General features: G+C 39.5%; 1 protein-coding gene across 2 annotated transcripts in view; it reads left to right on the top strand.

The window, feature by feature from the left end:
* Positions 1 to 25729, top strand: part of VPS41 (VPS41 subunit of HOPS complex) — a 160037-nt gene that overhangs the window by 111561 nt on the left and 22747 nt on the right. For both annotated transcript variants that reach the window (XM_090050094.1, XM_090050095.1), the window contains exons 15-24: positions 1901 to 1962; positions 2721 to 2802; positions 8782 to 8874; positions 9619 to 9746; positions 10963 to 11107; positions 11972 to 12013; positions 12144 to 12194; positions 14046 to 14183; positions 21215 to 21269; positions 22649 to 22789. In XM_090050094.1, coding sequence (XP_089906220.1) covers positions 1901 to 1962; positions 2721 to 2802; positions 8782 to 8874; positions 9619 to 9746; positions 10963 to 11107; positions 11972 to 12013; positions 12144 to 12194; positions 14046 to 14183; positions 21215 to 21269; positions 22649 to 22789 — 937 coding nt within the window. The remainder of the gene's footprint in view (positions 1 to 1900; positions 1963 to 2720; positions 2803 to 8781; positions 8875 to 9618; positions 9747 to 10962; positions 11108 to 11971; positions 12014 to 12143; positions 12195 to 14045; positions 14184 to 21214; positions 21270 to 22648; positions 22790 to 25729) is intronic.

Genomic DNA, 25729 nt, shown 5'->3' on the forward strand with positions numbered 1-25729 from the left:
TGCATAGCTATTTTCCCATTTGTATGGAGCTTTTGCATAGCAGTGAAAAGGATAGAGACATTTGTAATAATAGCAAAACATTGTTTTTAAATAACAAAAATCAGCATGGCTTTAACTTCTTTTTTTAACTGACCTAGATGTAAAGCCTGTTCCTTCAGCTATGAACTGAAATGTTGTATTTCAAAAACAAGTACAATGTAATAACTGAGCTTTTAAATTTATAACCGGTTTTATAAGCAAACCCTGATCATTACAAAAACATATATTTCAAAAGTAAGCTAAAAGCTGTTTTACCTGCTTCAGCCATGTAAAGTCAGCTTCCCATCTCAAACTAAAGACATCACCAAAACCTCTCAAATTAAGTAGCTCATGCTTTCAAAAGAAATGAGGAATCCTGAAGACAGGTCCTAGCCAGGAAGTGAGAAGAAGAAATACTTTTCCTATGACTTAAAAAATGTGTTCTGTTGGTATGAAATTTAGTTAATCCTGTGCAGCCTCAGTTTTATTGGACTGTTGGGACCTGATGCAAAGTCTACTGAAATCAATAGAATTATCATTTGATTTCTAGGGACTTTCCATCATGCCCTAAGTGGTTGAAGTCCTCTGGGGTTATGCAGCAAAATATGCTTGTTCTTTCTAGTGAGGGCAAAGGCATAAAGTTACTGGACAGAATGTTTTTCCAGGGACTTCATAGAATGCCACAGTGACCACAGCTACTGTACACTACTAACCAAATGCAAGAACCACTTGCTTTCAGCATAAGTGTAGATCCTTTGCCACCTTCCCCTACTACTTTGCCCCCCCCATGCTACTTGCTACCTTAGCCTTAGCAGGGCCATTCTAAGATAGAGATGGATGAAAATTACCAAGGTGCAACATTTGTTTTTGTTCGGCATTGCAGCAAAAATTTGCCCTTTTAGTATTTTGGGTTGAGAGAGATTGACAAACCTACCCCAGAATAGCCAAGTGGTGAGAGCACGCTTCTGAGATGTGGTAGACCTGGGTTGAGGTCCCCTGTCTGTTTGGCTCTTCTCTCTTTTTTTTTACTTAAAAATATCACCCTACAGAAGCCTTCCCAATCAAAGGTTGTTTTTTTTTTTAAGGTTTAGACAACAACATTTTGTCAAAAAATTTCCAGGCATCTCTGTTGTAGAGTTCTTTAGGCGGCTGTTTGAACAGCATGGGAGGCTCATGCATTGTTACTGCTTGGCTTAAGGTGTGCATTGAGCCTTGTATGTGAATCCCACAAGATAAAACAGTGTTTAGATTATTTGCTGCATCTCCATATAAAGCTCTACATTGGGATAAATCCTTGAGTAGGGATTTATTATGTGAATTTACTATGCAGACAGACCTTTAACTAACGGAGCTTGAATAGAAACAATATGATTAAAAATGTTTGGATAATAAATCCTACAACCTAGTTTCTTTTTCCTACTTCTGTGTAATGGAATGAGCAGCTTACTACAATATCAGTAATTCCTCTATTTTATAGAGCAGTGTATGTTCTCCCTAAAATATTGGCCCCCATATTGGGGTCAATATTTTAGTATCCTTGAACTAACTGACCCAAACACCAAATGCTCAGATAGATGCTTTGAGATGCCAGGACTTGGGAAAATAACACACATTTCCCATTATGGGAGAACCAGTTATTTACCACAACATTTTAACATGAAGGTATGAGCTTAAAGTGAATATTTTGCTGCAATTTTATTTACAGTCTACTATTCCTGTTTAAGAAAGGGACATCCATGGAAATGAGGATGAGTGGTTGACTTTACAAACCACCAAATGCAGACGTGGCTGACATGATAGCTTATTATGTCAATAAAACTCAGACCGTTTGACTTGCCAAATATATGACTAATAGGTCTAACTTCTACTTTTTTTGTTTTAGGATATAGGCTTAGCCTATATCAATCATCTAATGGAGAAAAGGGACTATGACCTGGCTGCTAGGTAATATATATACATATAAGATTTTTTTCAGTGTTGTTGAGGGCATTCTGGATGGGTGGGGTCACAGGGGTGGTTGTGTGTGTGCAATAGATCTTTAAAAAAAATGTCCTCATCTCTGAGGATGTCTGATATGAACATTTACAAATTTGCTACTTATATTTTTGATGACAGCTTGAAGGTAAAGCACCTCACTAGTTTTAGCTACATTAGAAAGATTAATAATAGATATTTTTAATAAGATTTTATTCTTCTAAATCACGTTAGACCCTTAACATTTAATCTGCTTGATCCACCCATCATGGTTACATGCTCAGGTGATGATTCACAATAATACTGAGGATACCTGTGTAGACCAAAATTTTTCAAACTTGGGTACTTAAAGCTAGGTACTTAAATCTATATTTAAGCACTTAAAATACTACCAGACCTCTTTTATTATTATTTTTAGTTGAGTGTGGTTCTCAGTTAGAGAGACTCAGGTACAGGGAACCTTTTATTTTTGGGTCCTGAATTAGCCATGGCTGAAGTCACAGCTAGGATGTTGCATTTTACCACCACATCTAGTAGGCTAGTGACCCCTTCTGGATAACCAAAGGAATTGTGCTGATGTGCTGTAAAGGAAATCATTTCTGGTACATCTTGTTTGGAGCAATGTTTGCCAAAATGTGGGACTTTGAAAGGTGCCATTTGGTACATGCTGTTATTCACAAATGTTACTTTTTTTTAATTTGTAATTTCTCCTGATTTGTTATCCACAGAAAATGCCAGAAAATACTTGGCAAGAACACAGACCTCTGGGAATTTGAAGTTTACAAATTTAAAGAAATAGGGCAACTTAAGGTACGTTAAATCCTATTTCTTAGCTGATGTTTCTTGTATAATACATCCCATACTTATTCTGCAGAGTCTGATGTTGACCAGCTGGGATGACAGAGCTCAAATCATTGAACCAGAATTTTAGTATTGTATATGGTCCTAGTTTGCTACTAAGTTATTCTTAAAATCAAAACTAACCCCACCAATTAACAAAATCTGCAATAGCATGGTTGTTATATGGGTGGATTCATCTTTAAAGAATATCAAGCATTTTTTTAAATGGAATAGGATTTTTTTCCCCTTGTCGCACAGCAAATGGTGGGACGGAAGGGAAGCAGTCTGCCCCTTGTATTTTGCCTGGTATTGGCATGGAGAGACAGGTACAGAAAACGCATTTGCTGTTAAGTCTCAGTGAATAAATTGCCCATGACATTAAGGTAAAAATGTTGCCACTCCCAAATCATTAGAAACATAGTGCATACTTTCTTTGATAATGTGTGCACATTTTATTTCTGAATTTTATATCTTCCTAGTGAAACTCTGTGAGCCTAAAAGGACGTATTATTAAGATCTCACAGCATGTAGTCCCTTGCTGGTTTTGAGCTGTTTAATTCCCTTCAAAAAAGGGAAGCATTTCAGCATATTACAGTTTTTTAGAAATGTCTAATTTCTCCTTTAGAGTGGTTCCAATGAGAGAACAACACTGTCTTATTTTTAAGAGTTCGTAGTGGTTCGGTGAACTCTTTGCCACACTGAAAGATAAAATCTCATATTTGTCTCTTTCTGTTTCAAACCAGTAAGGGACCTGAGGTGAAATGTTGATATATTCTTTTTTAGCCCTCTTGGTTTTATTTTCGTATTGGTTGTGAGTGTCCAGAGTAGATGTTTTTTTCTCTCCACTTATGTCATCCAGCAGACTGTAAAATATAAAAATATTTGTGGGTTTGCTGCAAAAACCTCTCTGTTAAATTACTGCCTTTCTAAACGGTTGTTTTCACCCTTCTGAAAGCCAATTGTAGAAAAACGTTAAGATGCAGTATGTTACATTATTCACCTTCAAGCTGCGATTCCAGAATACTACTTTCTTCATTTCCTATTACAATCATATGGTCTTGCACAGGTTGTCATGGTACCTGAGTGCTACAAAGAGTTAATGAACCCTTAATTGGTCTAAAAGGACTGATTTCTGAAATGTATTATTTGTTCTCTCGCATACAGGATCTCTTGTAAACTATGACCCAACAAGCACATACTGGATAAAGCAGCTGAAGCATATTTTAACACTAGTTTCTAATATTTTAGAGGAAGCGTTGGTTGAGAGAGGAGCGCTTCCCAACTGTACAAGATGAAGTAAAACACTTTAAAGCTAAGAACCAAAAACTGCTAGGTATTGACATTACGCTGTCTACTGTCATGATTTTTATCCCTAATTTTAAAAGGGACATCACTTGGAGAAATTCCCTCCATATATAGGGTGTCTTGAAATGCAATAAATATTTCCAGTAAGGAAGAGTGTAATAGTAAGGAAAAGGTTTAAAAATTCTTCCTCTGTGGAACAGAGTACACCAACCCTGCACTATTGAAGTCAGTGAGGTGGACTATGATTTGGGGCCCTAACATGAAGACACTCGGCTCCTAATGCAGTCCACTTCCAGAGTATCCTGATCATTTTGCCAGAAAATCTGTGTGGTTGCCAAAGGTTGAAGCATAGTGTCCGACTCTTGTGTGGTTTTCTGTGGCTGAGGGCAGTGGGCAGGGCTTCCTCAACAATGGATTTGATCTCATGTGTGTCCACAAAGCTGAAGAAGTATTAGATCTGTATTCCTCTTGCATTCTTTTGTGTGATATTAACATCCTCACTCTTGGCTGGGGTCCTGCATGTACTGTACACACAAACACTCTCACACAAGTCCCTGTATCTGCTTATCAACATTTGGAAACATTTTCAAAGGCTAGATTCGGTAGGTGTGGGGAGAGAGGAAGGGAAAAGCCATGCGAGAATCTGATTTCCTGTAGTGGACTGAGTACTCGACTGGAGTGCTAACGCATCCAAAGTTTGGAGCTACCTCATGGATTTCCTGCCTAAACCAGGGATTTAAAAAACACAGAATTGGGAGTCTTAGCAGTCAGGAGTTCAGCTTTGAACACGTGTTGGTTTCAAACAATTTAGGTGCTTTTGTGTCCCTGGCAACCACTGAGACCAAAATGCAAGAAGAAATAACACTCTCCTTTTGAAGAAGTAGTATTAAAGCTGTTGCTACAGTTGGGCTTCAGAGAGAAGCAGTATTATTCCTTTTGTAGGTTGGCTTCAGCTCTAAGGAATGATCTGAATTGTTTTGCACAGAGGTGATATATATGTGCATCTCAGCCAAGAGTGACATTAAGGCTTATGGATTAGGCTCTTAAAATTAGAGGCCTAATTCAGGGGGCAGCTGAGGTGGGAGGAGAAGGTGAGAATTGCAGTTTAAAATTGCCTCTACTTTCCCATTCTCCACTCTGAGCCTTGCTTCCTTGTCTTATGACCTTCTAATTTCTCCATTACAAAGGGACTCTGCATGGCAGAGCAATGTGCTGGGGTACAGCAGCTTGCAGGACAGTGTTCCAAGTTCATTGTACTTAATATTTCTAAATTAAAGTCTGTAATAGAAAGTAGAAGCTGTTGGTGGCCATTAAGAAACAAGTGACAGGTAGAAAAACAGCCATGCAGTGGGGGCCACCCTTTTTTGGCAGGTGTGCCACAAATTAGCTCTGCAACCTTCCAAGTGCCTCTCCTTATCTGCTGCTCTGCTTTCTATTCCCAGTCCTGTCCTTTCTGTGCAATTTGCTGCTTTGCTTTCTGCTTCCTGCTCTATCTGCTTTCTGCACTGCCCGTCGCCTACTTCTCCCCCTTCCCTCCTGCTTTGGAGGCTGTGTGTCATTTGTAGCACGTGTGCTACAGGTTTGCCACCCCTACTCTAGTGGAGTATGGTAGGAGAGCTCTCCTTAGAGCAGAGGAGATTTTTTTTTTTTAATCAGTCAAAAAGCACATATATCAAATCCAGTCAAAGTTGTAAAGCAAACGCACGGCCTGGTGGGTTTTTTTTGTTTAATAATGTTCATCCTTCTGCTATGAATTGCCTTTCAAAGGGAAAGGAGATTTTGTCTAAATCCCTCCAACAATTGTTTTATTTTAAACGTTATTAAAGCAGTTGTTGAAAACTGTCAAGTTAGGTTTTGATGAGAAATGATTACTGGTTTTTCCCATTTTTCTGAACTATTCCGTCAGACACATTGAGTGTAATGACAGAAAGTTACCTCAGTGTAGGACAGCAGGGGAACATCTCTGGTGACTTGAACAAGATACTTGGCCTTCAGTTATGGACCACAAAGTCACAACACAGCAATGGTAAAAGTCCCACTGCTATAATAGCATCATCTAACATTTTGCTAGAATAATAGTGCTTAATATCATGCTATGCTAGGATTATATGGTAAGGAGTGATTTTACCTCTAAAATGGGCTCCTCTGATTGTCAGGATGCTGTTACTTAAGAACACTTTTAAAGCAGCTTATTGAAACATTCTGCTTTTGATAGAAAGGCCACCTACAGCAGCTTTTGATTGAAAGGCCATCTTCATAATCTGACTTTACAAGTTGTGTGCCAGGATTTTATGTCTTGATTTAGTTTTTAGATAAATGTGAATGGTTAGTAAAGAAAAGCTGTTTATTGTGAGTGATTAATATACATTTATTTAAGTAGATTTTTATACAGTAAAACTTATCTTGATTTATCTTTTAAATGGCCCAAGTCACTCAGGGTGGACTAAATAGTTACTCTTCCCAAAATCTCAGAAACTTCTTTTTATTTAAAAAAAAAAAGAAAAAAAGAGTGAGTGAGATTTAATCCCCTCGCCAATTAATTTTGGCACACAACCCCCTTATAACATAAAGAAATGCCTAGTAACACTGACTGACTTCCAATTCTATCTGTGTCTTACCGTTATGAGAATACTCTTGGGTAGTAATAAATTCAGTTATGTGCTACTTTAAAGCAAAGTACAATATAGGGCTATATTTAGAAATATGAAAATACTTGCAAGATAGTGAAGTCTGGTTTATTAGTCACTGGGATAACTAAGTCATCATTATAGTCTTATTAGTCAGGGTACTCGGTCTCTGCTAGAGTCCCATCAGTTGGTACAAAAATCACCTTGACTAATTTGGCATCTGCTATCCCTTAGTTAGTCATTGCCATATTTAGTCATTGCCACTTGCATGTGCATAGAATTATGCTCATATTAATCAGTTTGTTAAAAAAGTCCTGACCAGTGCTATCCAAAGCCTCTGTCAAGTCAGCTGAGACTTACAAAGCATTGGATAATACCCTTCAGCTTTTCTTGGCTCATTAAGACACAGACAATCAACCACTCCTTTCTTCTGAATTTATTTTCAGTTCTGGCAGTGAGTGCAAATTATACATCCCTGGCTTATGGTGCACATTCATCATTGAATGATGTAGTGGGATCTGATCCTTAGTCCCAACAGTTGCACCTCCTGCTATGCCACATGTATGTCAGGATGTACCATCTTTGGATCAGAGGTCCACTAGCACCATTACTACTTGCCTGTGCAAAGAGAGCCCAAGATTCCGGCTTCTCCTGAACCGGCAAACTGAAAGCTGAGTGCTTGCAGCTTGGCTGAACCCAAGTGATCCTGGGGGCAGGACTGAAATTTGGCTGATTGTTGGCCCCAGTCCTAGGACTATACTGGAGCCAATTCCAGACTCTTGGGGCTGGGACTGAGTGTCAGCTGATAGGACTGCACTGGAGTTCTGAGCCAACTCTATTTCCCCTGCCACATGTTCAATTTAAGGCATGATGGCAGTCGGCCACAAACGTGTTATGTATTTTTTGTGGAATATTTTTTTAGCTAGTTTTTTGTTTTGTTGGGCCATTCATTGCTTTAATGTGTGGCGGGGCTACTGTTTATGGTGGGTTTAACAGGTTAATTGTCTCTTAATTGAAATGTCTGCCAGGAACCTTCAGTTACTTTATTTCCTCATAGTATTGTAATTCTGATGTAGTGAGTGAGTACTCCGAATTTTTATAAACAGAAATGCATATATTTACATATTTGTATAATAATGCAGCTCTCGTAGCAAGTCACAGTGGGTACAGTTTGCGCTTGGCATTTTTGTAATAATTGTTTCCTTCTTATAAGTGCCAGAACATCATTTTTTAGTTTGTATGGATATAAAATACAAAATACATCCAACAAAGTTGAAAATGGCTAATTCTTGGTGGTTAGAGAGGTAGTTAGTCATGTTAATCTGTAGGCAGATGGCAGGGCAGTAGGGTACCTTAGCGACTGAGGAATCCAGAGAGTCAGAGCTTTTATAGTCTACTGAAGGATGTGGAGAAGCTTGAAAAAAGCCACTCATATGATTAGGGACATGAAGAGCAAGCTATATGAGGAAAGGCTGGCAGATACGGGACTGTTCAGCCTAGAAAAGAGAAGCCTTTGAGGGCATTTGGTGGCAGCTTATCTTGTATTTGGTGGGTTATATATCAGAGGTGAGCATCAGGGGCTCGGCGAACCAACTATTCACCAGAGTGCCCTAGGGGAAAACCAGAAGCAACTGTCATAAACTCCTAGAAGAAGGTTTCAGACTGGATATAAGGAAAAACTTCTTCATGGTTCTTGTGACCAGACTCTGGAATAGAGTCCCAGTGCGGGTGGTGCAGGCACCTACCTTGGAGATCTAAACTTCTGTGAATCAAGTGATAGCCTACAAAAACTCATGTCTCTCTGTATGAGTTAGACTATAAGGTGCCACACTGTCCTGCCTTCTACTGGTAATTAATCATGGGTTGTTACCCAGTTCCCTTGGAATGAAAAATTAGTCAGATCTTGCTACTTATGTTGGAAGCACTTTGTTTTTCTTATTCATTTTGCTGGAATATTTGTACAAAAAGAGTGCTTTAAACTTTGACCCTATGCTTTTTTTTTTTTTACCTCTTACAGGCAATTAGCCCTTATTTACCAAGACGGGATCCAATTTTGAAGCCTCTCATCTACGAAATGGTCCTTCATGAGTTTCTGGAGAGTGATTATGAGGTACTGATGCATCCATGTGTAATAGTTGTTACTAGCAAAATACTGTGAAACTGTCAGCAGATTTTCTATAATAGTAAAAGAACATTAATGGTAAACTTAACAAGAATTAAAACAAAAATAACAGACTGGGGTTTTTTTGTTTGTTTTAAATATATTTCAGTATACCAGATTGTAGCTTTGTATTACTGATAGAAAGCTAGTAAGCTGTGTTAACCTGAAATCAGGCAGGAGGTAGGTCAGGTGGCCCCTTTCATATTGAATGGTTCAGAGAGACTTGAACTTCTGTAGACAAGAGCCTACTTTGGTAGGTGCTTTGTCAGAGGGTAGTGAGAATTGGGTTGGTTCATTCAGGGTTTAACTTTAAGTGATGCTAGCATATTTGTCTCCTTTACAAGCTTGCAGAAGTAAGTTGTGGGCAGGACAACTGAATTATGTTCCCAAGCAGCAGATGCTTCTGGCATTTTGAAGTGGTTAAGTTTACCTGTGTCCATAGCTCAGTAATTGTTTTTTAAAGTGACTTCTTACCCTTCTAAATTCTCTCTTGTTTTCTCCAACTCTGGCAAACAGCACAAAATCTCTTGATCAAAAAGGAGCAAGAGTACTTTATAGAACATTAAGAGAAGGAAAGAAACTATACTGTAGAAATTATGTGTGCCAGTGTATAGTTGATTGGACATGGGGTTGATCAGAGTTTGCTGCTTGGCATACAACTATATTTCTGTTGACAATCTTCTCTGTCGTTAGGGCTTTGCAACGCTGATAAAAGAGTGGCCTGGAGACCTGTACAACAATGCCATCATAGTGCAAACCGTGGTGGATCATCTGAAGAAAGATCCGCAGAATAGGACCTTGCTCAGAACTCTTGCAGAATTGTACGTGCATTTTACACACATCAGACTCTAAGGGTGTTTATACACGTGCTTGGGGCAAGGTGTGGGGGAGTGCTTTAATTACAGTGGCTTCAAAAGCTGATCTAATTAAAGCACTCGGAGAGTCCCCATGCTGAAAAATGGCAGCAGGGGTACTTTAACTAAACCTCATTGAATGAGCTTTAGTTAAAGGGTCCTTCTGTCATTTTTCAACACAGGGACGCTGATTCATATGGTGCTGGAGTCATCTGGGGCATGGTGATTGCCACGCTCCAGCAAACTCGTTTAATTGAGCCTGCCCTGATGCGCTGTAATTGTAGCAAGTCAGAGAAGCCTCCCTGCCTGTGTATAGGCACCCCCAAAGGTTTCTTTCTGCAGCAGTATTGTATTTGACCTTATCTTAAAGTATTTGACCACCTACGATAATAGAAGTAATTGCTGCTCTTAGCTTTCTGTACTATCAACCTTTTTTTTTTTTTTTTAATTTCCAACTCCTCTATGTGGAAGGCAGTGTGTTAACAGTTCTTCTCTCTTGCACTAGTTAAAATACGTTAAGAATTAAATTGAAGAACTGTGAGGGAAGATTGGATTTCCCAGCACCCTTTCCTCCTACCTCCCTGCTTTTTGTTGCCTTTTTTGGGAACAGTGTGTCTTCAAAAAATACTTGGAAGGAAAATGAAGTAACATCTTCTTTCTCTTGAATTTTAGAAAGTGTTACAGTTGATATACCACAGGGTTGGAAATCTGTGATTAGAAAATGTTTAAAAATGATTTGGTAAGGCATACTTGGTCTATTGACATGGCCTTGCACCATTGACTCAGTCTGATACCCCGATTAAGAGGTACAGCAGTCTGCAGTTCTGCCTCTAAAAAGAGGGAAAAAATCCTGTTGCTCAGTGACAACCCATGACAATTATCTTAAGATGGTAGCACTGAATAGCTCTGGAGGGAGTTCTGCTTAGTCCTCTATATTGAGAAGGCTTTGAAGAGAGAGGAAAAGTTGTAGGCTGACCTCATGACAGCATTAATAATTATTAATTTAATGACCAAAGCTATAAACAGATTTCCCAATGGCTTGCATTTCTTTTGAGAGATTTTTCCCCCTGAGTGGAAGTGAAGCATTTCGACTCTCACACATGTTTTTCCAGTTAAGTAATATCTTGCCTTAGTTCATGGTATAACTTGATTTACTTTCAGATCATAACATGTCTTTTATCAGGTATACCTATGACCAACGCTATGGGAAAGCCCTTGAAATTTACCTAACCCTGAGACACAAAGATGTTTTCCAGTTGATTCACAAGCACAATCTGTTCAGTTCTATCAGAGACAAAATTGTTCTCCTCATGGATTTTGATTCGGAGGTACAGTGACTTTTAATGTTGCTTTTTACTCTTTCTGAGCAGTAAATATTTCAACAAGAAGGAAGTGAATGTCTTTTAAAGAGTGTGTTGTCACAGTTTTAGTATTCTGTCTAAACCCATTATGAGGTGATGTGGAGATGTCTACTAGACTGGCATGCTGGAGTTAAGAAAACCAAAAATAACTTCAGAACCTCAGGAGGAACTACTTTTCTCAAATGATTGTAGTAGGTGTTCTGCCCTTCCTTGCAGCCACATGTCATGTAATGAGTATCTCCCTCGGCGGGTGAGCAGACTGAATCTAAAATCTCCCTTGTGATTCTGAAAATAAACTTTTGCCCTAAGATGCTTGCTGCATTTCCAAACAAATGGGAGCCCCAATCATACTAATGAGCCCCAAAGTAGTACATTTTTAGAGGAGCAGATTTAATTGAACACACTTTGCTGGGTATTTCCACTGCTTTTTCTTCTTGATAGTTGACTAATCTAGTATTAACCTATGTTTTGGAAATAAGGAAATCAAGGAAATATAAGGAAATGTATGAAAATTATACAAATTCTGTCTCCAAACTGGATAAAACCCAAACAAAATAAGCTTTCTGTAGGGGATGTCATGAATGTGCTATTGATTTCCATTTCATGTGCAAACTTATGAAAGGTATTCTTAGAATACATAGTAGGTCATCTTGAAAAGTACCAGGCATGCCTATCCTCGCAACGTTGGCATTTTGCAGGCTACTATTCAAGTAAATTCAAATGAGAAAAGGTGTATTTGTAATATCCATATGGTTGTATTCCTATATGTGTTTTCTGTCTGTCTGTCTTTGGTTAGACCCATTCTCAGCTGTGTTCCTTTTTCTGTTCCAGAAAGCAGTAGACATGCTTTTGGATAACGAAGCTAAAATTTCAGTGAGTATGCAAACCATTCCTGATACAGTAAGCTGAATGTTTTCCCATACACATCTTTTGGTCCTGTTGATATGGTAATAGTCACAGGTTTGCTCATCCGTATCTTTTTGTTTGTTTGTTTTGTTTTCAGATTGATAAAGTTGTAGAAGAACTGGAAAACAGACCTGAGCTACAACATGTGGTAAAGCTTAGTGGTTTTGGTTACTTTACTTTTGAGTTGAATAAACTTACTGGAGCTTTCTCAGCATATCTTTTATAAATATAGTTAGTCATTTGACATGCAAATTCCTAATCTGTGACAGGGAATTAAGGTACATACCACTGAAGTCTTACAGCCAAAGTGATGCTTAAAGCGGTTCGTTTCTCTGGAGGCCACTAAAATCACAGACACACACTCATTAGATGGCACAAAAGGTGTGTTTGCAAATAGGGTCAAAGCAGAGTCAAAAACTCAGATTACTCTGAACCCACCAAGGAATTTTGCAGGCTGTATTTATATTTTTCCTCCTGGGCACGTGTGCAGAAACAGGAACTCTTACAGCTCACTTCCGTTTCATACAAGCATACATGTGGTTACATCATTACATACATTGCATGTATATTACAATTAACTACGTAAGTATGCAGGGCGGAGAGGTAAATATGCATCAGCTAATTAAACATGCTCAGAGAATACTATAGGTCACCAAGAGTTTAACCCCACCCCCCCTTTCAAGGACACAGTCAGTTGAATTCCAGCTTCTGTAATCTGTATGAGAAAGGCTAGGGAGAAGCTGGGGGAGAGTCTGCGATTTAGTATAAGAAAAGCTGTGGTAAGGCTGGGCAAGGAAAAAAAGTCCTTGACAGTGTTTCTTTCTTATCGGGTGCAAGATGCAAGCTGTGCATTTCTAACAATACTCCATTTCTAACAAAAGTTCAGTTTTATGGGTGGTAGAGAGGCAGAATCACTGTTCCACTTTAACTTTGAGCTAATAACATTTGTGGAATACATCATTTTTAAGTAAACTCTTTTAATCTTTTGATGACCTACTGTGAGCCATCACATGTAGTTTTGAACTGTAAAGTATCCCTGCTCTCCCCCAAACACCTATCTGATATTTTTTTCCCCATGTTCTTTTTTTCTTCCCCCCATACAGTAATAAGTTTAGCTGATTTTTTTTCTTTCCATTTTTTTTGACTTATAAACATTGGTTTAATATTTAGGATTATGCTTGGTAGAAAAAGAAAGACACTTGCTTTTCCAAAGCAGTGCAATGATTTTTTTTTAAATTTGTTCAGAATCATATTGCTGTCTTTAAATAATTTGGGTGGAGGGCACTTGTCTTATCTACTTGTAGAGAAAAGCAGGAGGGTTAAAAACCTTCACCTTGGTGGTGTCATTTGGATTGCATAATGGAGTGCTAATTATAGGAAATACATGTATTCAGTGCAGTCTGGAATAAAAGAGTCTTATAAAATGAAGGGGGTTAACTGTGTGCTAACTTCTGAGAGGCATGTGTCTGTTTTGAAGTGTTATGTCCAATTCATTTGGAATAAAAATTACATTTCAGATAATCTTCAAGTAATTCATGTTTTCTTGAGGGGAGGAGATTCTTCCACTCTGCAACTTATACTTTGAAATATTACTTTACGAACAATTAAATATGGATCCATAGTCATCCGGTCAGTTTAGCTTATCCAAGGAAAATAGGAAACTTGCGGTGACATTTTTCTAAGTTTTTTTTTTTCTTTCTTTGAAGTCCAAAATGTACCAGTTCAAAGAACGGTTCACTGAGGAATAAAGTGTATGCTTTATCAAAGCACTGACAGAAGTCCATTGCTTGGTAGAGCTTGCACTGGATACTGTGATGCTGCGGAGGGAAGGTGTTGTAGAAAGAACTAAAAATATCTTTTTTTTTTTTTTTTTTTTTTTAAGAAAAGACTTGTGCTTTCATCCTTTTTGAATGTTTTGGTGCAGTCTCAGGGAAATTACTGGCTGTGGTTTTACAATTTTGCATGAATATATGAGTGCTTATTCTTTTTGTTTTTATAGTATTTGCACAAGCTTTTCAAAAGAGACCATCATAAAGGACAGAGATACCATGAGAAACAGATCAGCCTCTATGCTGAATATGATCGTCCAAACCTGCTCCCATTTCTGAGAGACAGCACGCACTGTCCATTAGAAAAGGTAAGCCAAACAAAGATCTAAAACATCTACCTTGACTGTATTCATCAGCATCTGGCTGAATTGCTAATTTTTGGGCTTGTGGTGTGCACATGTATGCAGGTATACCGCTACCCTCTAGTGGATCAACATGGAATTGCTACTTTGCCACGTTTAGTCCTTTTGCCTTAAAAATGATTCCTGACAGCTAGCTAAAAGTTTCTCCGTTAGTTCAAATAGCAGAGTTTTGTGTGTTGTTGGAAAAGTTCTCTGTGATTTGTGTATAGCTTTATATATTGGCCATTCTGCATACATGCTATAGGTAGCAATGGCTACAAGCAATCAAGTACCGTATTTTCTTGTATACAACATGTACATTTCCCCTCAAAATCAACCCCCCAAAATTGCAACTTTTAAACAGGGAAGCTGATTTTTTTTCCTTAAAATAGGAACACACTGCTTTGATTCCTCTCCCACAGTGCAGGAACTCTTGTATTACTAACTATTCAGGTAGCCAAGGGAGTCAGTTGACTTAATAGCTTGTTGCCTTTATGGCTTACTACTCCAAAGGTGTTAACAATCATCTGTCCTTTTTAATGATGTACCAGTAATCTAGATAACCTTTCTTGAGACAGTTTTACTGTCTGCTAATTCCTGGTTTCTTCTATTTCACAGCTTTTTAGCTCTTTCCAAATAATTGGTTTCTGTGGGTGGACTTATCTCTAACAGTAGCTGGTACTTTAGTTAAGCAGTAAATGGAAGGAAAACACTGCTAAAGATTAGGCTCCCTCTCTGCTCTCTACAAAAAAATCTTTTTTTTTTTATTCCACCTTTCAAAAACAAGGTGTATATTATAATCAGGAGTGTTATGTGATAAAGTACAGTGAGTGTATGTACACATGCTATTAATGCATAGTAATAAACTCCAGAGCAATTTGAGCTGGAGTCAACTACTCCTGGGCACAGTGGTTACATTTGTACCCAAGACCACAGCAATGTGAGCTGGGGTGGAGCAGTCCCGGGGTATTGGGAGTCAGCTCTGGGGTCCAGGTGGCGGCATCAGGCAGAGGAGTGGCTGCCAGGACGCAGGGGTCTGACCCCCAGCTGGCTGGGCTGACGAGGCACAATTTGTGCCTGGCAGTCGCTGTCTACACATGCATTTGGTCACAATGACCCTGTTGTACTGTCAGGGGCAGTTCTATCTTACAGCAGAGTTAATTAGTTTGCTACGTCTTAATACTATTGCACATCTAGGTGGTGATGCTTTACTGCAGAACTAAGTAGTCAACTCCGCAGTAAAGTGCATGTGTAGATGTACTCTATATTGTAAAGTTTTGGGCCAAGATTAACATTTTACTCTTAAAAGTAAGACAACTAAATTATAAGGAGATTCAGAAGCTAATGGCAATTGGGAAATAAAACCATTTTTTGTGCAGTGATTGCTTCTCTGCATAGTTGTAAATGATGGCTATGTTTGACCATGCCACCATCATGTTCCCTGCTGCTGTGTAGTTTCCCACTGTCGCAGACGTTCAGCATGGGCAGCCATTTTGCTGCCCTCATACTATAAACATAGCTGCATTTGGGTATACAGGTTTCCCTCACTTTATACTGTACATGTGTTCCCTGAAAAAAGCATATAACTTGAATTCACATAAAGGGAACCCACTTACAATGTAACAAATAGGGATATGTTCCAAGACCTTGACTGACCCCCAGACCCATTTCTACTACTTTTACAAGACAGTTTTGGTACTTGCCAACAGAAGGCAGTACACACAAGCACAGGGCACTATCATAATGGAGATGATGACTACAGAAACACAAGCTGTAGACAACGAGCGAGGAGCGCAGTTCCACACGGGAGACTGTATTTTGGTGCATGTCACTCCCACAATGCACCGCACAAAGCAGCTGACTGCAGGCTTCTGCCACACGGATCGCATACGAGTGAATTTACCTCGCACATAACGAATTTTTGGTATAAAAATGGTCCTCACATAAGAGCAAATTTGCATGTACAGAACCCACATAAAGCGAGAGAAGCCTGTAATTAGTTTTTGCAAATATGTGAAACTGTGGGTTTGGCTCGTACCTGGGAGACTTTGGACTTAAAGGCGCTAAACCAAAAAAATCACATTAATGTTCAGATGAACTGTGCACACCTGTCTCCAGTCTTTTACTTCCTGACTGAATCTTGGCAATGAAGCATTAGATTTTAATGCCCAGAGCAGAACTCAGAGCTGCTGCGTGAGAAAAGCTAACAGTCCTAACTTAGGATTCTGACTGATTTGTATGGCTGTGGTTAAGAGAAGATAGGCCGTGGAAGCTTTATTTAAATAAATGAGCTATTCTCTTTTTCGCCTCACAGAGATGCAAAATAGCCCTGCATTAATGTATATATTCCACAGTCCTTTAGCCACAATGACTTCATGAGCGTTTTCAGAGAAAAAACACAAAGGGAGCTTGTGGATGCTGAGAGTGTTGGCTGAGATTGTTCACTGAAGACTATGCTTGTACTGCTTCATTATGCCTCACTTTTTTGAAGGAAAATCTATGGCTAAATTTAATCCTGAACAGGTTCCCTGAATAAGGGTTTAAAATTCAATTATAGGCTATTTCTTCAGTTTGAGTTGTATTTGTAGTATTTCCATAGAACTAGATCTTCTTATTTTTCTTTCTTTCTTTTTTTTTGATGTGGTCCACGTATTACTACTTTTTGTCAAAAATCTTGGCCTTGAGTTTTAGTTCAGAGTAATGTACAGTATCTGAATCACCAGTGTCTGTTGGCTTATATATTCAGGAGGTCTTGAAACCCTAAAAACATTCATGGACATGCTTAAGTATACAATAGCTAGAGGCATGTATGTTATGATGACCAGAAGTTCAAAGGTTTACTTCACTAAGCAGATTACTGTAAGCTTGTCCTCTACCAATTTATGCAAATAATCATTTGATAGAACAAATTTTATTGCAGCACCCAATGAACTCTCGTAGCTAACTGAATGGTCTGCACTTCTTATGACTTTTGCAAAGAATGCATTTAAATTAAATTCTTCAGAGAAGGCTGTTAAGGCATATTCCATTAATAAACCACATTTGGGGAAATCTGTATTAATTCACTTGCTTTAAATAACATACAAATATCTGTGTCCATAAAAGATTATGGTAGATGGATTTTTTTTAATACCCTGTTTCTCTGCCACATATTTATTTCACTAAAGGGAATTTAGCTTGATCAATGCTATGCTGCTTTGATCAATGATAAGTAATTTTTTTTTTACTTAACAGGCTGAAGAAGTTGCTTTCTTCAGGACCGAGTGATAAGATTAATCTGTAATGTTACCTAGTACATATGAGAGAGAAAAAGCCTTAGGAACCCCCACTACTCCACAAACATTCCCTAACAAAAACTCAAAACACTCTATGAGGCCAGTGAATATTTTTATACTTGTGCTATAAAAGCCCTGGTAGCTTTTAAATGACTTGCACAAATAAATATTATTTCAGGTTTGCCAGTTAAACAACGCTAAACTCCTTATCATGGGTTTTAACCACTGGACCACATTTCCTTTGTGGCATTGTGGTAGTGTCTACTTAATCCTGTCCTCTACTCTTCCCAAACAAAAAATAAGCATGGAACCTAGGTGGAATACTGGCTCACTTGAGATGAAAGAAGTCTTTGCCATGTACTTACGCAAAGATTTGACCCATTTTCTCTAAATGGCTGTCCCAGCCATCCAGCTCATAGCGTGTGTAGACATGAAGTTATCCATCCTGGACTGCTCTTGCTTTGCTTTCATCCACATTCCCTCCTTCCTGTGGCAGCCCTTCCCCCTTCCTTTTGGTCAGTTAGCTCTTGACTACCTTGGGATGCTCCCGAGTAGCATCAACATGCACACGGTACTGCTCTTGGTGAGCCGCTTTCTAAATTGAAAACAGTGTAGCTGCAGCAGGAGGGCAAATTGGCAGAGTTAACACACCTGATGTACCCTCAGGGAGTTACCTTGCTTCTGATTTAAGGGAGCAGTGTTCCCAGAGTAGCACAGCATGCTTGAGAAGGCTGGTATGAAACATAGATTTTTGCTGTGTGGATATGGCCTGAGCCGCCTTGGGAAATGTTTCTGAGAATTGCAGCACTGTAAAGTTTGAAGTTGTTTAAACAAAAATTTTGACAATAACTTATTTCCAAAGTAGTTTTCTAGTTCCAGAAACAGCCAGGACACTCGAAGAATACATCTTCTCTATTAAAGAAAACTATGTTAACTCTTATCCTCCACTTGACACATTGTTGCAGGAGCTAAATATCTGTATGCAAAGCTATATATACAAGATGGATGGCATTTCCTAACCCTTGAGGGTGATTTTTAAGTCAGCCACAGCCAGGTTTTCATTTCTGTACATGCAAAACATTTTCACATAAGTTTTGAGCACTGTCACTTACATGCATAAATTGGTGATGCCCAGCTAGGATGCTGTCGCATTCTGGCATGCTTACAGATCCTTTCAAAGGTGCCATGGGGTGCCATGCAATGTTAGCACTGTTAAGTGGCCAAACATGATTCACAAGATAAATCCAGAGATTTCAGATTGGAATCCATAGTTTCAAAATCAACCTGACTTCTTGTGATCTAAGTTCTTAGCAACAGAAGAATTGCTCTAGTACTTTTCTGCACTCAAAATGAGTGAAAAGTAAGAGCTGGCATTTTCTGAGGGGTGCCTTAAGTCTAACAAAAAATACCTCGCATCTGACAAGAGAGACCTGAACTCTAACAAGGTTGAGAACCATCAGCCTAAATGAAAAGGTTTGCATTGAGAGAGTATGCGTTCATGGGATGGGGGGGTGAGTGGATGGGCAGGGCTGGGGGGTGGGGGTCCACATGCCTACTCAAGTGAGTTTTTTTCCATGCACATCTGGTCACACATTGCAGTAACAATAGTGTATGCAAAGACTATGTGGAAATCATGGGGTTACAAGTTTTGGAGGCTTTGCTGTACAGTACTATTCCAGAAGTGGAAAGTAATGGAAATGGGAAGAATGCTACATGTGGGCAGTGCAATCATAGCTTTTAAGTCAAAGCAAAAGAGAGAACTGCATTATAATGAAAATCCCTTCATCTCCAAAATAGTTTACATTTTCTACATATGTTTTGATTGGAAAGAAGATAGAGAAAAGGGAAATGACCAAGGCAGAAAATACACAGTCAGTACCTGGTTGCAGTAACAACTTCTAAGGGCAATAATGGCCTACCACCAACATTTCACCAGGGAACATTTTCCCTAGAATGTATTTAAATGACAGTTCCTACAATAGCAGTGAGCACCTAGCAGTGAACTGTAATATACAACCACGGCACTGACACATTGCTACTAACAGGTGTCAGTAGGTTTCATTATTGAATTTGAATTTGCCATCGCTGATGCATCCGCAATTATGCTTGTCCCACCTTTAGCCCTTCAGACAGGAAAAGAACAGCAATATGCAATTTCCCACTACTTTTCTGTTCCATTTTAAGCAGCTTTGAATATCACATGTAAATTGTACAAACACATTGATTCATAGCATATAATGCTATGCTGGCCAAACAGAAATGTCTTTAATAAAAACAACTTTTAGGCCAAGGCACTTTAATTCCTGTGCAATTTCAGAAATATGTTTATACCAAAGAAACTGGGAGCAAAGTATTTATGTTCTCTGTTTTTCCTCTAGAGGGAGCATTGAAGGCAAGTTCCGGAAATATTGAATGCCTGTTTGTTTTTTTGTTTGGGGTTTTTGGAGTTTGGGGTATTTTTTTTTTTTCCCCTTCTCAGTGAGAAAGACTGTCAGCTGCATTGGTGAACCCTTATTTCCTACCTTACTTTACTATATATATAGAAAAGTAAGGGGGAAATATATGTAGTATCGTGTACGTGTGTGTGTGTAGTATTTGTCTGTCTTTCTGTCTCTCAGCTCCTTCTTACCCTCAACGCAGAGCTATTTGAGAAGGGGAAAGGACACTTCATGTCAGATAGAAGTGTGGGTTAATTAATCAATATATATGTATATAGGTAGATAGATATATGTATATATCTATAGATAGATAGATATTTCTCTTGGAACTAAATTCCTAGCTGGCTTGTGTTTTATTGTAGCTCCCCACTGATATATGTGCTTACTGCACCCTGTTACGCAAGCAGAGACATTGGCTGTAAACTGAATAAACTTCTACTGGTTCATCCTCTACCCCTTTCTCTGAAAGGGTGAAAGAAAATCTTATTTTTATATGCTTGCCTCTTATTATGGCTTACTCTTTTTTTCAACTCATTCAGTCATTTTCAAATACATTCTCTTTTGCCTCCTTTTACATATGTACTTGCAATTGTGTTCTCTTCTTTCTGCCTACTGATTAGTGCCAGTAACTTTCTTTAGTCCTGGGTATGGAAGAGGAGAAGCTGCTGCTACTTCTCTTAGTTGACCCTTAGGAAGGCTTAGTGTTAGTAACCTATAGCCAGTACCTTACTTTTCATAGGCTGCCAAATGTGGTATATGGAGAGCCTGCTGGATCTCCTATATGTATCTAGCTGCTGAACTGCACGGAAGTCCTTAAATAGTAGTAGTAGTAATACTTGTATGTCTTCATTAATATTACTTTTCTATGCAAGCCTTTGGACTTCAGAGGTCAAGGGAAGGGAAAGGACCCTGAGAGAATCTCTGTATTACGGTGTGGTGTATGTAAGGGGATAGGATGATTTGGATGATGCCTGTCGCTGGCATGTGAGTTTGCGAGGATGTTCCTCATTCTGAATCCTTGGCTTAACACTGACTGAAATATGAACAGTCAACCTCTGGAAACCCCCAGATTAATGAAAATGAATCATAGGGAAAGACATGCCAAAAAGATTCTTCCTTTAATTAATTCCCATGGATCTGCCAGTGTGCATTGGAAAGATATGCTGTTTTCCAGCTGGGTAATGAATCTTCAGAGAAAAGTATCTTTTGGCCTTTAACTTTTTTTTTAATACATTTTATGTCATGGATCTCCATGTTCACTATTTTCCTCCCTCTACAATTTAAGGCTCTTGAGATCTGCCAGCAGAGGAACTTTGTAGAAGAGACAGTCTATCTTTTAAGTAAGTAACTTCTTTTGCAATAAGCTGCATTGCCTTTTTAATCTCGTTACAAAGTTATGTTGGGGAACTGTGTGATGCATTGGATATGGTCATTTTACATGTTTATTCTCCTAGAAACACAGTTGTTATGTAATCAATAGAACTGTCTAACATGATTTAATAAAATACTGGGTTATTTATTGTGTTTCACATCATGAATTGAATACTGTACTTGCTTTAAAACAAAACAAGCTCTAGCAGAAGCAAGGCTCTGTCCTGATTTTCTTCCCTCCTCAGCTCATTTCTTTGTTTTGCTTGCAACCTTGGAACCTTTAATTCCTGCACCTGTCCTGCAGGGAAAATTAACGGTTTTATTTTTATAACACATTTTTGTTGAATAAATCCAGTTTCCTCAGCAGTAAAGAGAACCCACTCCAGGATGGAAGGAATGATAAGGCGTTGGGTTTGTGCATGTGTGTACCTGGACTGTGGTACATAGAACAGAAAGCAGCGTCATGGTTTACCTGAAATAATAGGGAAGATATGGTGCAATTGGGCATAGAGAGGAAACTCTGCATTCAGAAGAGATTCACAGTTTACTCAATACAACGGATGGTTCAGTCCGTGGTAATCCAAGTATTTTATAGTCATTGTAATTCAATTTTGCTTGGGTATCTGAATTTCTTCATTGCTGGCTTTAATTTTCAAGAATTGAGGTGCAAGGAGAGTAGGAGGGGATTGAGAGTAACTAACAGTGTGATTTCCTGCAAAGCAGTAACATATTTGTGCAAGACCTGTCACATTTAAGAGATGCCACGTGTTCAGGGGAATTAGAGTAGATAATTTCAACAGTGATAAAGTCTGTAATGAAGGGTATTTAAAACAAGGCTTGACCATCATGCACAGACTTTCATAACAATGACAGTTAAGCTTTGATTTTTTTTTTTTAAGTTGTTGGGTGGCTAGAACAAATGTTTAAATCAGTGGGAGCTATGGACGTTCAGCATCAGGCCCATTTCTACTTAATGAGCGTATACACATTCTCTCTCTCTCTCTCTCTCTCTCTCTCTCTCTCTCTGCATGTGTGTGTGAGTAATAGTTTATATAAAGTGATAGTTCACAAAACAAAACAACTCCCTCTGCTCTCTTAGCCCTGATTCAGCAAAAAGCATGTGCTCTTATATCCCTTTGATTGAACCAGGGTTTGAGCACATAGTTAAAACATAGCTTGAATATGAGAAGGAAGTGAGGCCTCTGCTGAAGTGCTTGCATGAATTAGGCTCTAAGACTTCATCCTATGTTCATTAATTAACCAGGACAATTATCAGCAATACAGATTCTTATCAAGGGATGGTTTTCTATCTAGCTTAAAATTTAATTCCCTTATTTTTTCCTTCTAGGCAGAATGGGTAATAGCCGCAGTGCCCTGAAGATGATAATGGAGGAATTGCACGATGTAGATAAAGCTATTGAATTTGCCAAGGAGCAAGATGATGGAGAACTATGGGAAGATCTCATTTTATATTCCATTGACAAACCACGTAAGCAAAAGAGGCTCCAGGTCGTGCTGTGTGATAAAATGTTGCAGTGGAAGACTGTTAGAAGTTAAACTGTTATTGTGCGTGGCAAAAAGGATGTATTCACATTGTTTTGGGAACTGTGCCAGATTGCACAGTGCAGCAGGGTATATTGCAGTGTAATAATTTTTAGTGCTGAGGAAAAAAAATCCTCCAGTACCACAATGCCTGAAGGTAATAAAAGGCAAATGCCACACTCTTTGGTGCTGTCCTGCTGCCTGGCAGTATGTATATTGTTACCTACAAAATTTCATGAAATAATATATCTTTCAAGTTTATATCCAAGTGAGGCTATATTTTATCTCCTCAAAATTGACTTTCAGACTACGTTGGTAGGAAGTTATAGCTTTTGCATGCATTATATAAACAGGAGAGGTGGCATATACATTCTCAACTGTCAAAGTAAAGATCATCCTAGAACTTTTGGGGGGTTTTTTCAGATTAATTGTGATAGGTTCTTGTATATCTGTCTTTGTCTCTCCTCCCCCTGTCTTCCCCCCCTCCTCCCCAACCCTCCCAACTGAGTGCAAACAGAAGGTGTATAAGCTTATTGTGTGTCAAATGCCTGCCTGCCTTCCCCATTCATCTGCTCCTAGTTTAGGGGTAAGCTTCATGTATGAATGAGGAGAACGTTATCACTGAACATTTAAGTCAGCTTGAGCATTTGTCCCTCTTCTGGGACACCAAAGATTATAGAACTGTTTTTCTTTTCTGCCAGGGCCCAGATGGTTGGCAGAATTAGCACAGCAACATTTGGCCACAGTTCAGAACAGAATGTGAAGTCCTTACCTTTTCTTAGACCCCGTACACAGTACATTTATGCCGCGATTAACATTTTAATCACAGGATAAATGACAAGGCTACTACATGTCTGTCCAATTTAAGGAGCCATAAAATGGGAAACTACCCATAAAATTGTTCCACATATAATGTAGAACAGTTTTATAGCTGGTTTGTATGGCACCTTAAATTGAACATCCATTGATTGTCAGCTCAGATTTAAAATTGGCCTGAGTGCAGTCCCTGTCAAGCCCATAATTCTGTTCTAAAGTGCTCTGATGGCTCGGTTCCATGGCCTGAGCTGATAATCAGCTGATTGTCTGCTCCAGACCTATGTGCATCCACTTTCAGTTTGCCAGTGCTGGGATTAAGATCTTGGGATCCCTTTGCGCTGGCAGGTAGGGTACAATTGGGATCTGATCCCATGCATGTGTGGCATGGCAGGAGGCACAGTTTTTGGGATCAGGGTCAGATCCCATAGTGCATTTAAACTGAATATCTGCCTTAACCTCTTAGAGATGAATTCGGTGTTCTCAAGTAGTGTGCTTGATTCATATTGTAAAGAAAATCGTTGTTGATCATGACACTAGTTTGGCACACATACTTTTGATCTCAGGACATTAGTCTTTAAAGACTATGGCCATCTGAAAACCGTATACTTGCTGGGCAGGGCAACCATTCATTGCATAGCTTCAGACATGCTACCCCCACATAACTAGAATTAGTGTACCCATGTTTACGCAATAGTAGGGGAGAGGGATAGATTATTTTGGTACTGCCACTCAGCAGTGCAAATGAGTGCATCATCACAGATCTCGCTCCCCTGCTGTCAGCTGGATTTCAGGATTAGTGTACATGAAGCAACGTGGTGTGTTTTGGGGTGACTGGCGCTTAGTAGGTTAAGTTTGTAGCTACTGTTCTGCATTCTCAGATTTTATTTTTTTTAAAAAATCTGGGAATTTATTCAGTGTTTATCTTTGAAACATAAAAACCGGAATGAAATCAAAATAAAAGGGAAAAAAATCAGTTTAAATCAGGGAAAAATTGGTGTTGAGGGAGGAAGGGAGTAAAGCTGGGACTACGGAAGGGGTGGGGGGCCGCTTGGCCCACTGAGAGTCAAGAGCCCGTTGGCCACTTCCAGGGCTGCAGCAGTGAGTAAAGCGAGGGGAAATGTCAGTGGGGGCGGTGGGGGGGGAGTATGGCTCTTGCTGCTACATGTCCCCTGGGAGGGCTGTGCGCTGAGGGGCCTATGCTGGGCTCTTCCCAGGGGGCACGTGCCCCCGGATCAATGGCAGGAAGCACATGGCACTGTGCCCTGCCTTTCTTCCCTGGCTGCATTTGTGCCCCTCTCCCCTGGTGCAGCAGCCTGCTGCTGGGCTGCCCTAGCATTTGTGGGGAAGGGGAGTGGCACATGGCTGGATGCAGAGCGGGGAGACCCAACCCTGGCACCAGCAGCTCCCACCCCACCCGGGATCAGAGCCAGGAGCCCCATGCCCCCAGGCAGTGTCTCCAGCCACCCTCCCCTGACCCCCACATAGCCACTGCCACCTCCTGTCCCTCATATCACATGCAGCAACCACTACCGCCCCCCTCCCACCTGACATCCAGAAACCTGTGCCTCAGCTAACTGGCACTTTCAGCTTATCAGCACCACCCATTTTTCAGTTCAAATCTCTGTTAACGGGCACGAGTGGGAATGGGCCATTCCCTACTCATGCTGTTTAACAGGGATTTGAACTGAAAAATGCATGTAAATCAGTAAAAACTGAATGACTTCAAAAAAAAATCAGGGAATTTATCAGTGAAAATTGGTAAGAATGGAGAATGCGAAACACTATTTGTAATGTACCTGTGGCCTAAATGAACAGGAGCTGGATTGGAGTAAAAACCTCGAGCTCAGCTTCTAGAATTTTATCTGTCTTCTGGGCCTGCACAGTCAGTTAGATAGCCGTGCTCTGTTATTTGGGTCAGGACAGAGATATTGTGTCTCAAATTACTCTCCTCTCCTTGTTTCATGTAGCCAGTTGATTAGCCAAAAATTCAGAGTGGGGATGGAGGAAAAACACACTGTGCGCGCTTAGTCACATGGGCAAATCTAACTGGAATTAATTGAAGGGCCTGAAA

Source organism: Crocodylus siamensis, chromosome 5 (genome assembly GCF_052110815.1).
Source record: "Crocodylus siamensis isolate JL-2025a chromosome 5, ASM5211081v1, whole genome shotgun sequence".
Lineage (NCBI taxonomy): Eukaryota > Metazoa > Chordata > Crocodylia > Crocodylidae > Crocodylus > Crocodylus siamensis.